The 17599-nt window shown below is 39.7% G+C and overlaps 4 protein-coding genes across 5 annotated transcripts in view; 1 reads left to right on the forward strand and 3 right to left on the reverse strand.

Annotated features, from left to right (window-relative positions):
• Window positions 1-371: 371 nt before the first annotated feature.
• Window positions 372-1190, reverse strand: LOC141911420 (uncharacterized). The gene is made up of 2 exons (XM_074802435.1): window positions 1142-1190; window positions 372-994 (listed from the first exon to the last, which is right to left on the reverse strand). The coding sequence occupies exon 2, from the start codon at window positions 983-985 to the stop codon at window positions 590-592; it is 396 nt and encodes a 131-aa protein (XP_074658536.1). The 5' UTR covers window positions 986-994; window positions 1142-1190; the 3' UTR covers window positions 372-589.
• A 1287-nt stretch (window positions 1191-2477) lies between these two features.
• On the reverse strand, window positions 2478-4343 carry LOC141911419 (SMC5-SMC6 complex localization factor protein 1-like). Its single transcript, XM_074802434.1, has 3 exons — window positions 3970-4343; window positions 3469-3675; window positions 2478-3177 (listed from the first exon to the last, which is right to left on the reverse strand). The coding sequence occupies exons 1-3, from the start codon at window positions 4195-4197 to the stop codon at window positions 3010-3012; spliced, it is 603 nt and encodes a 200-aa protein (XP_074658535.1). The 5' UTR covers window positions 4198-4343; the 3' UTR covers window positions 2478-3009.
• LOC141911418 (putative palmitoyltransferase ZDHHC24) lies at window positions 4107-5634 on the forward strand. Of its 2 annotated transcripts, none has more exons than XM_074802432.1 (2): window positions 4107-4127; window positions 4680-5634. In XM_074802432.1, exons 1-2 carry the CDS (start codon window positions 4113-4115, stop codon window positions 5535-5537), a joined length of 873 nt encoding a protein of 290 aa, XP_074658533.1. In that variant the 5' UTR covers window positions 4107-4112; the 3' UTR covers window positions 5538-5634. The 2 variants fall into 2 exon arrangements, with proteins under 2 accessions (XP_074658533.1, XP_074658534.1); XM_074802433.1 differs by lacking the exon at window positions 4107-4127 and adding an exon at window positions 4319-4496.
• A 3620-nt stretch (window positions 5635-9254) lies between these two features.
• Window positions 9255-17599, reverse strand: part of LOC141911416 (serine/threonine-protein kinase mig-15-like) — a 34344-nt gene continuing 25999 nt past the window's right edge. The window contains exons 23-31 of the mRNA XM_074802429.1: window positions 16878-17121; window positions 15526-15591; window positions 15225-15370; window positions 14676-14739; window positions 14491-14591; window positions 13978-14127; window positions 12308-12386; window positions 11990-12210; window positions 9255-11382 (exon numbers count right to left, since the gene is read on the reverse strand). Of these exons, the coding sequence (XP_074658530.1) occupies window positions 11299-11382; window positions 11990-12210; window positions 12308-12386; window positions 13978-14127; window positions 14491-14591; window positions 14676-14739; window positions 15225-15370; window positions 15526-15591; window positions 16878-17121 (1155 nt within the window). The 3' untranslated portion in view covers window positions 9255-11298. The remainder of the gene's footprint in view (window positions 11383-11989; window positions 12211-12307; window positions 12387-13977; window positions 14128-14490; window positions 14592-14675; window positions 14740-15224; window positions 15371-15525; window positions 15592-16877; window positions 17122-17599) is intronic.

A 17599-nucleotide genomic window follows, 5' to 3' on the forward strand; every position in this document is an offset into this window, starting at 1 on the left:
TAGTGTATTTTAGACCTTATGCTTTACTTACACCAATAGTCAGTCCTTTTACTTGAGGTTGAATTTGTATCTACGATGCTTTACCCTTCCACTGCCTTTGACCATGGATTCTAAAACGATTCGTTTTAGAGTCCATGCTTTGACTTTCAAAGCAGGGCCAAGAATGCGCATTCTTGATGAACACCGCACTATTAATGACGTAATATTTAATTCTTCGGTGCTTTTAAATACCCAAAGCAGAGTTATCATTTACCAGATGAAGGGAATCAATAGGATATGTCTCAGACAGCTGTTGTGACTGTCCCCGCCTGCATAAGTCGCTACACGACCACAGATAGATCAGTAACCAGCTAGTTTTGTTAATTCTTCATTTCACAATTTTATTGAACACTTTATTAGATCGAAGAGAAACTATTTGACCATGGAACCTCCCAATAAATAACGGGTTTCGTGGCTGTTTCGGCCATGGAGCCACTTCAGTAGCAAAATTTCAAAATGGCGTCAAGCTGTAAAATTGTAATCCACAATAAACAGAAGTGTGTCCTCCACAAACCCATTTTGGTCGTTCCAGATCTCGTTTTGTTGTACATTATTGCCATTGTGCTTTTTGTTCTGCGGCATCTCTGACCCGGTTCAAATGAGACAGAGTTTTCGCATCCTCCATCTTTCTTTTGTCGACGCCTCTTTCGTCGCGCTGAAAAGAACTATCGCTGCTGCCTCTAATCTGTTGCGACGACCGTTTTAAGCGAAGCGACCTTTTACGACGACTAACGCTCCTATCGAAATCCTCATCGTGTATTTCTATATCCGCGAATTCAGGCTTGTCCGGCACCGCTGGTAACGGGTCGGCGTATCTGCGGTCAAGCGCTACTTCTTCCAGCACATCACCGCCAACTTCGTCTCTAGCTCTGAGTTCGAATCGGTCATATCCCATAACTAATCCTGACATCGGTACCAACAACAAGCAAAAAATCACGCCTTTCATTTTTGAAACCTACAACATGAAATGTTTCATCAGAAAATCAACCAATCTAGATGACAATGTTACCACACAGCTGAAGAACTGGATCCAGATCTATGAATCTTTTACGTAGAAGGATAGGGTCCCAGCTATAACGCTTCAGTTAGCTAGCTCTCTTACCTGCGACACAAGAAGATAATAGCATGAAGAAAACGAGACTACAGGTGAAGAAAACATTCTATTATTTGCTCTTTGCGCAGAAATAGAGAGGCTTACGTGGGAAATACGTTAATACTGACGTCTTTGTGATAAACGAATAAAAATTTTTTTAAAAAGTTACACACATCGGCAATGATGAATTACATAATTGTTATGATGTAAGAGTACGAAAAATACATAGGAAGCAATGCTTGCAATCATCACACTTACATGTTACTAAACAAAGAAAAAGAATGAAAATGAAAAGAATGAAATAGTAGACTTGCAACAATCCATCATGAAATTATGGCACCTATTGCTCTTCCTCTGAGTAGAGAATTGCACTTTGCACGCAGATCACAACGATTTTCTTGACCGAGGAAATTTGATCGCAATTATTAAAGTACGGATAGAAATTTCAGCTCTGAACGCTGACGATTGAAACATCTTCGAGCTTAGCTTTTGAATCCCGTTTGGGTCCTCGCTGTATTTTATATTACAGATGTTTTGTCTGGTCATATTCCCGATGATTCCGTGGGCTTTGTTTCTTCGCAAACAATCGTCTCGTATATGGTATCATGCTCAAGACAAGATCATTTATTTCAATAGAAACGTGACCTAATACAGAACATATGGAAATGATTTGCAAAGAATTATTCTGAACTAGACACACAGCCTTAGACTTTGTATTCTCACAAATAGCAACAATGTAAGAGAGGTTGCACGTATGAATGTGAAAGATAATCACCGGGAGTCCAGTTTCGCAAAAAAAGTTAAAAACAAATTTCTGATCTAGTTACTACTGGTTGCTTCATGTTTTCAACGAGGATTAGAACTGAAAACTTAACCGTTTTACACTTAAAACGTTTTCGTGAATCCGGGCCCAGGAAAAATCTGATTTCCTCGATCCTTGAAGTACGGGTCACTACTACCGTCCTTCTGGGTTCCTTCAAGATTTACAGTATCAATCGGCTGTCTGAACCCAAGGAAGCCTCTCAATCTAGATCCTGCACCTCCCAGTCCCGACCCTGCACCAGTTATTCGATAGGTCAAGATAACACACATCGAAAATTTAGTAATCTATTAAATTCCGAGCCAAATTGTGTAACTGTCTCAATCTCCTAATAGAACTGTCGCATATTCCATTCCTCTCGATTTAGATTCGCATCATCGAACTATTTGACAAATTCTCTGCAGCAGTGAACAGATGTTCATTTGAATAGGTCAGAATCTTCTTCAGAGTGGTCATAAAAATCAATAACCAATACAACAGAATCGAATGAGTCGCATTAGCTTTATTTTTGAACATTTTTGTTACATAGTAACAAATTAAATAACAAACATACTTGAAAACGTTAAAAAAAGCTGTATTGTAGATTCATAATAAATCATCGTTTTCATTACTTGAAACATTTATGAGCCGTATGCGGTTGAAATCACAGAATAATTGAAGCAATTGATTTTTTCTTTCGATAACTTTGATAAAGTTCAAAATGCATTTTGCTTTGACACACACAAGAACTAGAACAGACAGCGCTTGGCAATATGGTAACACTGGCTATTCCGCTAAATGGCGTACACTCAAATCTTAATTAGTTCATTATTATCAACTTTGAACTGAACTTTTAGGCTCGTTGTCCATGCACTATCACAGGAACAGTCGTCGTACACAAAAACAGTCGTACATAGTTTTTACAGGTCTCAGTTGAGCTGACTACTATCGAACCAGACAGCATAGTAGCGAAGCCATCACCTCAGTCCAATTAAAGTGGCGCTAAATCTGAATACTGGTATTAAGTTTGTTAGCTTGGCTATGAAACTAATCCACTGTGGTGAATCTGCCCTCCCGCTTATTCCTGATTCACTGACGACGAAATAGAACAGATTTGTAATAACGATTGACAGTTATCCGGTACGTAGCTCTCGGCGCGATGACCCTTTTTATCTTTGACCAGTTTCAGTTGAGGCGACTGTTCGACCAGTATTCGAGCGACGTCAACGCGACCTCGTTCTACAGCCTGAAATTATATCAACACTTCAGAATGAACCGCGGTCGAACTTATCATCGTAGCTAGTGGTTGATTACATCGATGACTTATCCAACCCCTCCCCCGTCCTTGTCCACAAGTCCAAAAAATCTAAAACACCCCTCTACAGCGTGGATGTCTTTTATGGACGGCCCCTTATGACATTTGAGTGAATATTTGATTCTCAATGAAAACATTTTGAAAATATACCGATTTTGATTCGAAAGTCAGAGATATGGAACTGGGTGCTGAGTTCCGTGAAGCAGACCTTACTAAACTCACTTTATGTAAAGCCGTTTTACCATCATTGTCTTGTAGCAATGGATTTGATTTGTAAGCGATCAGTAAGCGAATGATATCTACATGTCCGCAGTAAGCCGCACGTTGTAGAGACGTGACGCCTCCGGACCGAGTCCGCGCGTCGACTTCAGCACCGTTCATTAGTAACACTTTACATACTTCAATCATTCCATGACGACTGGCGTAGTGCTGAAATACAATACAATATCCAATACAATACAATACGCAATACAATATCCAATACAATACAATACGCAATACAATATCCAATACAATACAATTGAGGGGGGACTTATGAGACAGGAAAGTAGCCTACCCCTCTCATGGTAAAAGTGCCTTTTTTCTTGAAAAAGAACAGCCCTTACCATAACCTTATATTCATACCATAACCCGTAACCTTACCCATACCCCTGGACCCTAAGTCCTGATTTTCTGCGTTTGAAAAAGCCGCCATTTTCGTTCAAGATGGAGACCCTCACTTACCAGTGCGGTATAACCCGACGTATCTTCGCTATCGACGTGAATTCCTTTACGAATGAATTTCTCAACTCTAGTCACATCACCGTCAATCGCCGCGTTCCAGATTCCGCGTTCGAATTGCATCTCGTCGATAGTCTGAACCAGTGATGGGTACGGCGACGGTAAACTGCATCCTCCGGCACCATGTCCACAGCCGCCGGCGCCACCGCAGTTTCTCTGCTCTTTGGACATTTCAGTTCAGTCGTGAAAAACGATATTTACGCGAAAGATTATTTCATTTTGCCTCCAGTTTAAACTACGACATTTTACACGAAGAATTCGTCAATAAATCCCCATAAATCACGTAAAACAGAAACTACACGTCGAACAGCCGCCATTTTGATTAGTAACAATAATTGACGGCTGACGGACTTTAACACTAAATTACGGAACTGGACTTTTGTTTAATACTAATACAATTCAATTAATACTTTATTTATATACTTTATAATCACGCTCGGTATTCCTATTTTTTGTCGTAAATCGTGAAAGTAAGTGATAGAAAAATAAATGACAATAGGCGACCTTTTGAGGAATTCCATAAAATAGCTTATATTTACCGATAGAATTTATCTATAAGCTAATCGGACGGGTTTTGAACAAAATCTACTTTTCATTGACATTGTTCTTTCTAATGTTCTTTTTTTAAATCAACAATAAATGTTTTTTTTTAGATAATGGATTTATTGAAAAGACGGCCTCTGAACGCTTGTTGTTTCCCTCGGACTCCGCGAGATCGGATTACATTCCTCATTTTCCTCGGCGGCGGCCCGTTTCTCATCTGGTACGAACTATTTCACGTACGGCCTCGAATCGACCACGACCCTGATTTATTGTGGCACCACCTGGTGGCCACTGCCTTCATATTCGTAGGGGTCTACACGAACTTATACAAGATGGTTTCTACAGACATTTCAACCGGATTTTTGTCGAAGCGGGATGTCGGTGATAAATCCAAACCGGGCGATCGATACTGCGATATTTGTAAACGCCGGACTCCAGTCCGGACTCATCACTGTAAACTATGCAACGTGTGTATTTTAAAACGTGACCACCATTGTTGGTTCGCCGGATACTGCGTTGGTTACGGTAACCAACGATATTACGTCATGGCGATCGCGTATTGTTGGATCGCGGGATTTTACGCACAAGCTTACTACATCGAATTCGTCAAGGCAGTGTTAGGGTCATCGCTATGGCAACTCGGTAGTTTACTGGCCCCGCACGTCCCGTTCATGTTAGGATATTATACGGCGTACGAATTCGTTATAGCTGCTTTAACATCCATCGGTATATTCCTGCAAATAGTGTTAACCTGGCTGCTGCAGATACAGTTGGTGCAGATCGTCGGCGGTCAAACGCGCCACGAGCGCGCCAAAAATATCACCAAATACAACCTGGGTTTGGTAGCGAACGTGCGAGAAGTTTTCGGCGATCGTTGGTATCTAGTCTGGTTGAGCGCGTTCATACCGTCACGGTTGCCCGGCGACGGCGTCCATTTTGTCGAAGCGGAGAAAACGAAAATTAAATGATTTCTTTCAACCGTAATTTACGAGACTTTTTTCTATTTTTGTCCATTCTAGAAAACTTTGTATTATTATCTATTTTATATCCAAGGGTTCTTTTCAATATCCCATAAATAAATCTTATAAATAAATCTAACAGTTTTAAGTGATTCTTTTTCTCATTTATGAAAATCCATTTTTGAAGAGTTATGGACTAAAAAGTGGCTATTTTTGACGAGTGATGGAAGAAAGGATAACATTTATAGCCAGTGAACAGACGGAAAAGGCAGGGACGCTGGAGGTTCAGATTGTGATTCTAGACTGTTTCACTGAAGAATGGGAATATCAATTCATTTCAAGAGTTTGAACCTTGAACTCAAATCATGTCATGTATTAAGCCAATCAGAGTCGGCAGATTCACTATCAGTACATACAATGCATCTGGATTGGCAAGGCTAGAAATATAGACTAGTGGCCGCAGAGCGACAACCATGGTGTGTTGGTGTGAGCTCCTTCTATTGTATGAAACAGGAACTCCTTCTATTGTATGAAACAGCTATTCAGGGTCTGTCAGCCCGTCCATGAAGTACGCGCTGATTTCAACCCACAACCTGTAATTACTTCACGTGAAACTGTTGAATATTTGAAAAAAAAAAACAAACATTTCATATTATATATAATTCATACTCAATTTATTATTGTTATTCTGCATCATAATAATCTCTTAAAAACAAATTACATCATCATTATCATCATCATTATAGTAAATAACATGAATATACTTATCATAATAATATATATATATATATATATATATATATATACGTATAATACATTTAGTTTCTATAATTTATAATATCGTTCGTTTAACTACAAGAGTATTTGTGGGACCCAATTTACACAAGATCGGACCCTAGCCTATCGAGTTAAACCTCGGTTTTAAGTCATTCGTCTATAAAACTGGGTCCTCATTTTTTACTCTGTCGACCAAAATAAACGACAATTTACACTGTTTAAAATAGGTGAGGAATCCGGTGATAATCCGTACAGTTGGTAAATCATTTATAGTGCTGTAAAGGTAAGCCAGATCAACGAAGGGCTAGTTGCACCAGACTACACTTAGATTTAAGCTCAGTCCACGTTCGCACCGGTTAGAAAGAACAATTGCGTGGTGGATCTAGGGAAATTGGAAGGCCGGGATCCAGAAGAAAAGGTAAAGGCATTTCAGACATGTCAATGAACTTAAGTGGGGTCCCTTCATCTATAGGGTTAGATAGATTTTTGAAGAAATCGACCGTAAAAGATGCAATTTCCCGAGAGGATGAGTTTCGAATTTACAGGTTTCAACATCTCCGTCTTTGCAAAGAAGGCAATCTCGATGAGAAGGCAGAAGTCCGGACCCCCGAGACCACCCCCTCGATCCACCCCTGCAACTAAGACCAGTTTTAAGTCCATTCATGACTGCTAAAAATGGGCCTTGGATCCAGTTCCACGGCTTTGTCGACATTGAAATTTTTTTCAATTCATCGCTCAATATTACTAGATTACCAGTTCTAATCAGGGGTTACTGGCACAATGGCGTCTTCAGTCGAAATGTAGTTTTTAACTGATCGGACTGGTGCGAAGTTGTTAGATTCACTAACAGACTGGTCTCAAATCTAAGCCATGACACGGCGCTGATCTGCCCAGATCCAAATAATAGCTATATAAATACAGGCTGTGTGTAAGGAGACTGACACTAACATTCTAGTCATAATAAGGCATTGTAAAGTTGATGGTTTACGACAGTAGAGATAATGAGGGGAGTGAGTGACCTGAGATTTAAAACTTAAAGCATTTCATTGAGCAAAATAAACGATAGATAGATACAGTTAGTAGTAGTACAGACGTCATCATTATCACGCTCAAATTCTCTCTATAGTCGCGATCACACGAGCGTTTTTGGCCTGTGCCAAATTTGGCCCGGGACAACTGTTCACACGGGTGCCAAATGGGCCCGAGCCTGTTTAGCACGGGCCAAATTTGGCCAGACCAAAAACGTCGGATCAGGCCCGAGCCAAATTTTAGCACGGGACAAAAGATTGCGTTTGAATTGCCACTGGAACTGGCCCACTTCGCTTTGTTTGAGCATTGTTTAGTATCGAGTGAGTGGATCTCTAATTAGGCATGGGCCAAATTCGGATCGAGTCTGATCCGTGCAACTTTGGCCCGGGCCAAATCGTCTCCGTGTGATCGCGACTTATCTCTCCTTTTTTGCAATTTCAAATAAACCATTTATGACTCCGCGTTATAAAAGAAGATCAGATGCCACGCGTTCGAAAGTTCGTTCGAATCCGCGCTAGATACCGGTATATCCAAATCCGTCATTACAAAGTAGATTTGATTGTCATTACGTCGACCGCCGGTCGTCAAAACTCTTTATCGCCGACGCGCCCTCGCTTGAACCAACTTTCGAGCGTATATGGTTCCCGATCTAGATTTAAGAAAGTTACTTCGGTGAAGCTAACTTTAAAATCGGATCTTCTTAGAACATAGTGGAAAACCGGGAGCGGATCCAGGTGTGACGACAGACTACAGCACCGATACTAAAAGGGGATTCGTTCTCGCTAACCCCGAACCTCCCCCTCGGCACAGACCTGAAACTGACTTTGTTATCGAGTTATGGCGTCGGACACCCACGCATACGAAGTTGAAATAGACATTACACTTTTAAAAAAAGTTAGCAAACACCGTCTATCTAGAGATGAATCGTAACTGGTCTCACACCGAACACATTCGAAACTTACAGCTTTTTAGTTTTATGTTTATTATTTCAGTAAGTTACGCTTCGTATTTTTCACTTTTAAATAATAATCACCTATAATTCACTGTATAGCGCACAGGGAGTATATATATATATATATATATATATATATATATATATATCTATATATATAAATATATATAAATACATATATACACACATGTATATATATATATAATATTTACAATAATAATAATAATTATTATTAATATTAATATTATTAACACATTCATTATGAAACTCCATCTCGTTCGATAATAATCATTATTTTATTTTTTGTTTGTTTTTTCTATAATGAAACATGCATGATGAGAATAAGATCATTGTTCTCTATATATACAAACACGCGCGCGAACTCACGTGATAACAAATTGCATCCATGATAAAGGCATCGTTCATTCTCGAAATGTGAAATATCAGAAATTCTCATCGAAATATCATAAATAAATTACACGCGCAACAGAATTTTTAACATTCATTCGATATATATATATATATATTCTACTAGAAAGATAAACCCATTTTTTCTAAGCGTAGCTTGCATTTTCGGCGTTAAATTCTAACAAATACAATATTGAACTGTATCCTGGGTCCAGATTACAACTCAATTGCGGGGTTTCATTGGTATATTTGCAACTTTCTGTTCGCAATTTCGGCACCAATTCAACCTTAACCGTTTTATGCTTCAAGAAACAAACAGATTATGGTGAATGGATAAATCGAATTGAAATTGAACCCCGGCGTATAAACGCCATAGTGACAATAGAAATTGCATTGTGACCACGTTATTTGTCAAATGGTTAACGCGCTACCCAGTCCCGTGCGCGCACTCATCAATCATCTATATAAACATTTACAAAACGCTCGTTTTATGAAAACGAAAATAATAATTATAATAATAATAATAATAATAATAATAATAATAATAAATAATTCTTGCTAATCGTCAATACGTTGTATGCATTTTCCAGACAATGAACGAAGCACCATATTTATTTATTTCTTGTGTATGAAAAAAAAAGAAAAAACTCGGATAAAATACCTCCGCGCGATTCGTGCGATTTTTTTTAACACTATAAATATTTACGTTATTTTTTTTCTCCTAATATTAGGCGCAGCTCGGCGGATTCTAACTGTGGCAGGTGAGGCGACGTTCTGAAGCTAGCTGAATATAAACACACTGACTAATAACACACGTGACTGACACACTTGATATTTACACAAAAATACCCGGAAGCACCCCCCCCCCCGCCGATAGAAAGCCCTTTTATACACTCTCAAATCTCTGCTGACAGTTGAACTGCCATTTTTCGAAATTTCAAAATTTTACCCCACAAAAATGCGAGGGGACGTTTTTTTCGAATTATGTTTTATATACCGAAGGGTATGAGTAAAATGAGGTCTCGATCGAGATTTAAATTTTCAGTTTTAAACTTTCAATTTTACAATTTCTTGATGTTCTGATTTACAAGTGACTCAACTACCAACAAACTACAGACCCTGACTGAAGAGTGCTGTCAATATTATACACCGTCACAATGGTAACGCTACAGACCCTCCTCAGTGCTACAGCAACGAGTTTAACCCTTTCAGTGCGGTGTATATAAATCAGTGAAGGACTTCGTTAGTACACCGCATCGCAGTGTATTGATGAAATTGGTAATTTGTTTCTATCTCTAATGAAAGATGGCAGCACCTGTAGAACAGTTGAATATTTGTAACTAACGATACATTGCACTGTGGCGTAGCACTAAAGCGGTACGTGTGTTATTCAACACACTGAGCCTTGGAATTTTTTCAGATTTTCAAATTATCACCAGCATTTTCGGGTATAAACTAGTCAGCGCTGAAAGGGTTTTAATTTAACACAACACACTGGATTCTTTCTACAAGAAACGAAATGAAAAGATCCATTTACAATAATGACGCGATGATAATCAATCAGACAGATGGACAGCGATGGACAGCGAATCTTTAACCGCCATTGAAATGACACGAAATAAGCACCGAAATGCGAAGCCGAAGAATTAAAAGTTAATTCTTCATTCACGGTCGCTGCTAGGTTTCCCGATTAATCTCATTCAATATTTCATTATTACATCAATGATGCGAATCTATTACACGGAAACAAACAAACAGCAGTCTGTATTAAATAAGTGTGTGAGTGTGATGTATTAAACAAAGCCGCCTGGTCCCACTAAATACTGAATACAATACGTGCGTACCCCTCCGCTGGAGTCAGTAACACGTCTCAGTTGTGTCTCCGCGATCACACGCGCGTTTTTGCCCCCCCCCCCCCGACCGAAATTTCAGCACAGGTCAAATTATTACGTGTGAATGCTAACTGGTTCTGGAAATGACTTAAGTCATTTGCGACAGATGTAAGTTTATCGAGTGAGTTATTTACAATGCGAATGTGCACTCAAATGAAGCATGGGCCAAATTTCTATTCAGGTCTGGGGCCAGTCGCTCAAAACGTGGTTAAAGATAACCGTCAGATGAATACCATAAAGTAACAACAAACTTTTAATGTCAACTATCCACTGGTTAAATCTTAACAATTTTCAAGCAACTGGGCCCCGGGTGTGATCGCGGAGCTTCGGGAATCAACTTATTCGAAACTAACTCATTCACTGCCAAATTGGGTCAAGGTGGAACTAAGCGCGATGTTAAATTGAACCCAAATTAAGTCTGGAATCGAATTTAACCCATACAACCGCAGAACTGGTTCCTGAGGGGTGACACGTGACCTATTACGGCCGGGTTTCGAAAACTAACATAACATTAAATGATTATAAAAAAAAATTGTTTCCTTTTTTTTTACCGCATAGCGCGTTCTCTGAGAGACCGAGACTGAACACCGTGCAAAAATACCATCGACAACGATAAAATATTCCCGTCGCATTGTCGTCATCGTCGCTATCGGCAACCAACACATCGACGATCGGGCGTTGAATATCTGATAACTACGTTCAGCAGCGTGTATCACCAATTCTGTAGTCCCGGTTTGTTTAAAGTCATGAAATAAATCTGGCAAGACGAGCCCGAGCGTATAGACGAGAAAAACACCTGAAAATAACGCGGAAAATACAGACGTTTAACTACGAGCACGAACACAGAATTTCAAAACTAACGATTACTTTAGAAGCGAGTTTGATTTCAGTTACTTGGAAGCACTGTTTAAGAGCGCAGATGCATTGAATCTAAATTACATCTTGAATTAAATCTAAAACTAGACTTAGATCTTAAGACTACCAGTAGTCATAAGTTGTCAGATTGGTTATAGAGCCAAAATGAGCTTAGACTGGTCTCAAGTTGTTAGATCAGCTATAGAACTAAGATTGTTTAGACTGGTCTTAAGTTGTTAGATTGGTTATAGAACCAAAATGAGCTGAGACTGGTCTTAGTTAGATTGGTTATAGAACTAAAATGAGCTTAGACTGGTCTTAAGTTGTTAGATTGGTTATAGAACTAAAATGAGTTTAGATTGGTCTTAAGTTGTTAGATCAGCTATAGAACTAAGATTGTTTAGACTGGTCTTAAGTTGTTAGATTGGTTATAGAACTAAAATGAGCTGAGACCGGTCTCAAGTCGCTATAGATGTAAGACTGATATCAAATCTAAGTCGCGACTGTACAACCGCAGCTCGCCAGGGGTTCCTAATTTCAAAACGTACCTTATCATTGCGTTCGCAGAGAAACTTCAATTTCTGCGCTTTTTTATGCATGAAAACGCCGTCGAGGTGACCGGTCTCCGCAGCTCGGATCTCGATCGCCTTGTTTCCCCAACCCATGATCTGGCCGGTGCCGATGAACGCGACCGACGTCGGCATTTCCCCCCACTGGAGCACGACGTTTTTCGTAATTTTGCCCATCGTGTCGACGTAAACTCCTTCATCTACAACGACAGACGTTAAACGACAATCAATCAAACACGACGACGAAACACGACAGGTTTTTCAAAATTTAAATTCAATTGTTTGGTCGTAACTTACTGTCGTAACAGAGTAGAAGATGCATTCCGTTACTGCTCGGTAAAATAACAATCGTATGAGGACAAATTGTTTGATTCGTCTGAAAATAAATAAACAAATATACTCATTATATATACTCATTATATATACTCATTATATAGGTACTCATTTAGGTACTCGGTGAGTAGAAGCAGCGGGAACCAGTTCCACAGCTGAGAGTTATGATTTGACTCGGAATTAACTCGTTAAAATTAACTAATTCTAAGTCAGAGTTTATTTCTAACACATAACTGTGGAACTGGATCCAGTTCATTGTATCTCCGGTTCTCGTAAAGAGACGATTCGAATGAATCGAATCAGGTTCAGTTCCACAGTTGTGAGTTAAGGGTTAACTTTGAGTCAAAACTGAACTCACAATTGTGCGTTATTGGTTAGGCCTACTCATTGAGTAGTCGAGCCGCAGTCTAATGTATCTCGTTCCAGAGCTTGAATGCAGACAAAGTGAATGAAATGTTTCCTAGTTCACAGTTAGAAATCTGACCGTAGAACAATGGAACCATCAAGTCCAGTTCCACAGTTGTGTGAGTTAAAATTAACTCCGAGTCAAATCTGAACTCAGTAAAACTGTAAAACTGGATCCTGGTCCCGTATCACAGTCGTGAAGTCAAATTACTTAGAACTGAACTAATCGACAATTCGAACCTAGAATTGCGCAACTAATCTAAAGTCTACACGACGAATCTATAGAATGAAATTCAGATTTAAAATGCGCCGATTTATCTACAGAACGAGAGAGAGAGACCGATGTTGAATAATTCTGGCGATTCGAAATTAAAGAAACGCAAGTTATTTTTAGTAGAAAGAAGCAAAATTTTCGCATAACTTCAAGAAAGTATATAATAATACGATTTCTTATTAATTTACGTAAAAATTCAACACAAATTTTTACCGGCGGGATAAAATAGGACCATGCTATGAGAATCTGGGCTTTGGGAAAATTCGACTTCAATTTCGACGATCGGCGAGTCGTTTTTCAGCCGGTTAGTTATCGCTTAGTTTCGGGGTGAACCGGAATTCAGCAGCGGGGTTCGAGTAAACCGTGATGAGTAGAAACGAAGGGTGACGATGACGATGATGATAATAAGAATGATGATAGAAGTGGTGGCGATGAGGCAGGCTAAATAGGAAACGTTTAACCTATACCTGATCACGGTACTGACGTAGGTAAAATAGAGAGGAAAGAGAGAAATATCACCATCAAAACTTCACTAACATTCAACAGTATTTTTACGAACAACCTTTTAAAAACTAATCTTTTGAAATTCTGCTTTTCATTAAATGAGACGCCTGCATTGTTACTGCGGCAAGCGAGGAATGCGTGAGGATCCACCTGGTGTCAATAGTGGGTGCTCAGTTAGCGCGCTTCAGTTTCTTCTACAGGGTGGCGCCACTTTCCGGCCATTTACAAATCCCCTCAGTTTTCCCCGATTTTGCCACAAAACTCCCTCTGGGTGGATATGAGAAATTTCTAGGTTTAAGATGTTTAAATTCATTCATTTTTCATAGAATCACGAACTGATAAAGAAACACGTGGTCAATAGCTTTATCAATCTTCAAATAATTCAGTCCCCCCAGACCCTGAGCAAGATCAAGCCCCGGATCCTGAGTAAGATAATAATTGTATAACTTACATGAGAAGGAATGTAAAGGTCGAACACTGTGTTTGTATCTAAATCAATCGCGTGGAAACCATTCTGAGATCCATAGACGACCTTCAAACGCTGACCTTCTTCAACCGTCAGATCGCACTGTAGAGGCTTGTGATGCAGATCTGTGAATGACTGTTTACGAGAAATACAGACAAAACATTAATCAGTCGATGACCAGTAGATTTAAACTACTCAGTATATTATTACTTTTGTAGGTGCTTCTTTGAGGTAAAAGCTAATTACTAATAACATCAATACACCGCGATGCCGTGTACTAGCAAAATAACTGGGGCCAGTTGCTCAAAAGTTGGTTAAAGATAACAGGCGGATAAATACCATAGTAACAATGAACTTATAATTGTCACTATGTCAACTATCCACTGGTTAACTATTACCAACTTTCGAGCAACTGCAGCCCCAGATCTATACACCGCACTGCGGCGTAGATACGCTCGCACGACAATTCGTAGTTAATTCCGATGAAATACGACGTACCTTAAATGCCATGAATTTATGGTAAGGTTTCGGAGCCCAGGCATAGATTTCGACGCTATCCTTCAACGCTATCACAAGAAACTTGATTCGTTCAAATTTCACTGAAATAACAAACAAACGCGTCGTATCATAGCAACAGCGACGACTACCGTATAACCGACGCAAACATAGCTTTCGATACGTACCAATTTTAAAGTGCACGCAACCTTCTAAATCTCCTACGTTGATCCAACCGTGGCGTTTATCATTCTAAAATATAACAGTAACATTAATTCTCACAACTTGAGATTTATGAGATTCTTTGTGAAATTGTTCTAATTCGAGCTGAAATACATAGTTAGCAGGACCCAGTTCAACGGTTGTCTGTACAACACTAGGCCTAGTTCATTTTCAATGTCTCTCGATCAGCAGAGCTCGGTGATCTAGAGGTAGATTTGAATACCAGGGGCTCACGTTCAAATCCCGGTGGAGGCTGGCATCAGGGTTATGGGCAACCTAGGGTTACAGTTAAATGGCATCAGCAGACATGAAAATATTGATCAAACAAATTCAAGGGTTGGATTTTTCAACACCCAGATCCAAATTGTTTATTCTAAGTTTGACTCCATAAAATTTCCAATGTTTCAACAATTGACATCAGTGGAAGTGGATGCTGAGCTGTTTAAGTGGATCCCAGACTGCGGACATGGATCCCGAACTGTGGGAGTGGATCCTGAACTGTGGAAACTGCTTACCGCCTCGGTTTTGAGAATCTTTTGTTTTAACCAGGATAAATAGTAAACTCGTAGTTTATTCTTCTTTCCTGAGATCGTCACTAGAATATTCTGCCCTTCTAGAACTTCCATCTGCGAAAACTTGCGTCTTGAGATTAACTGATAAACTGCACAGAAAAAAAAAACAAAAATATTATTGAGAAAACATCGAAATACGAATCAGCTTCGTGGGGGTAGATTAAAACCCCTTAAATGTTTCAAATGTTTCCATTTTCCCGGGGTTTCACGCTGTCTATTGTAGTTACGATGATCTATTCATTACCTTTTCCTTGACCACTTCGATCCAATAAAACTAAACCGCTGTCCGTACCGATCAACAGATTAACACCTGCCAACAAAACATTTAAAAAAAAAAGTTTTTTACAATATGGAAAATAGAGACAAAATTGACTGCGATTAAATTCGAATACAGGGTGCAGCAACTTTCCACCCATTTACGAATCCCCTGATATTTCCCTGGTTTTTCCATGTTCTTAGGCCTTGATCTAACAGTAACTAGTTCTGTATTTGTTTTCATTGGCTGTAAATCTATGTCAACTAATTGAATGGAGTTCAGACCAGACAGACAGCCAGACAGCTGACAGACAGACAGACAGCTGTAAACATGTACACTCCTCTCAACAGTGTCATGTGAAAGATGAGATCTGTTTACATGTCACATGTGGTCAAGAGCTTGTCTGTGATTGGCTGGCTAGTGCCTGTCACATGTGACCTAGGGTTAGGGTTATTGGTTGGCTGGCAGGGGATGTGATGTCACTGCTGGTCATGTGACCTAGGGTTAGGGTTAGTGGTTGGCTAGCAGGGGATGTGATGTCACAGATGGTCATGTGACCTAGGGTTAGGGTTAGTGGTTGACTGGCAGGGGATGTGATGTCACAGATGGTCATGTGACCTAGGGTTAGGGTTAGTGGTTGGCTAGCAGGGGATGTGATGTCACTGCTGGTCATGTGACCTAGGGTTAGGGTTAGTGGTTGGCTGGCAGAGGATATGATGTCACTGCTGGTCATGTGACTTAGGGTTAGGGTTAGTGGTTGGCTAGCAGGGGATGTGATGTCACAGATGGTCATGTGACCTAGGGTTAGGGTTAGTGGTTGACTGGCTGGGGATGTGATGTCACAGATGGTCATGTAATGCTGGCTAGTGTCACATGCGCATGTCACATGTGGTCTCGAGCTGCTGTACACAGTGATCTGTTGCAAGTGGGTGTGGTATATATCGACCAGAAAGGTGTTTTAGTATCCAGTAAAATGATAGACTGTAATACAGTAATTCAGATAAAATGTTATACTCTGAGTGAATCAGAGAAATTTCTATGTAGGTTTAAAATGAGCGCGGGTCAGGAGCATTAATCAAAATTCTTAGGAGTTTTCCCTTATTTTACCATGGTGTAACACAACACGAATTTCTTGATTTTAAAATGCAACAATTTATTCATCTTTTTTATTCAATCACGCATTGATAAAAAAACATGAGGTCATATCAGAATTCCCTGGTTTTTCAGGACTTTTTTTGCAAAATTTGTCAAATTCCTTAAATTTCCCCCAAATTTTTTGTAGATTTTTCCGATTCCCCGAGTTTTCCGGGTCAGTGGCGCCACCTGGGAATAAAACTTACCCCACAACGCGGCGCACAGGATATCCGAGTTGAAACGCTTTTTGTATTTACGAATCTCGGGCGTTTCGCTCATCGGGTCGATGATAGACGGCGCCACGTTGACGTTGACGTTCGATCCTCGTCGCTGACTGGACAGACTCGTGCTGCTCGCTGAGTTGGCGCCGAATCCGAACGCCGAGAACGACCGCGTCGACGATCGCAGTCCGCCGGACGTCTGCTGCTGTTTACTGATCGCCTGACGATACTAAACAATCGATAATAATAATCGTATATTAATATTTATCTTAATAATAATCATAAGCGAAGTCAGCGCCACAAACCGAGGTTAAACTCAAGAAGAGAAAAACAACGAAATTAAAACCAGTTTCAAACGAGTTTAAAATTAAAGATAAATTTTTTTTCAAAATCATGATTTAGTTTCATAATTACAGAGTTAAGATAAGCTCAGAGTTGACTCTTAACTCACAACTGCAAAACTGTGAGCGCCGAAAGGGTGTTTTCTACACCCAGTTTTACAGTTGTAAATTAAGATTTGAATAGACCCATTGTAGATAAACTTATTCTAACTCAGAGTTAACTCATAATCGTGGAACTGAACCAATATTTTTTTCTAAATCAGGGTCCAGTTCTACAGTTCCAAGTTAGGATTTGAGGCAAGAGTTAACTCATTGAAAATGAACTGATTTTAACTCAAGAGTTAACTGTATGTAACTCACAACTGT

This window comes from Tubulanus polymorphus, chromosome 9 (genome assembly GCF_964204645.1).
Source record: "Tubulanus polymorphus chromosome 9, tnTubPoly1.2, whole genome shotgun sequence".
Lineage (NCBI taxonomy): Eukaryota > Metazoa > Nemertea > Palaeonemertea > Tubulaniformes > Tubulanidae > Tubulanus > Tubulanus polymorphus.

Bases quoted from the DNA above. Each gene is read 5' to 3' on its own strand.
- LOC141911420 (XM_074802435.1), bottom strand. From the start codon at position 985: ATGAAAGGCGTGATTTTTTGCTTGTTGTTGGTACCGATGTCAGGATTA.
- LOC141911419 (XM_074802434.1), bottom strand. From the start codon at position 4,197: ATGTCCAAAGAGCAGAGAAACTGCGGTGGCGCCGGCGGCTGTGGACAT. The intron at 3,676-3,969 runs GTAAGTGAGGGT...ATTGTATTTCAG, and splicing joins CGTCGGGTTATACCGCACTG to CACTACGCCAGTCGTCATGG. The intron at 3,178-3,468 runs GTGAGTTTAGTA...ATATAATTTCAG, and splicing joins GTAAAACGGCTTTACATAAA to GCTGTAGAACGAGGTCGCGT.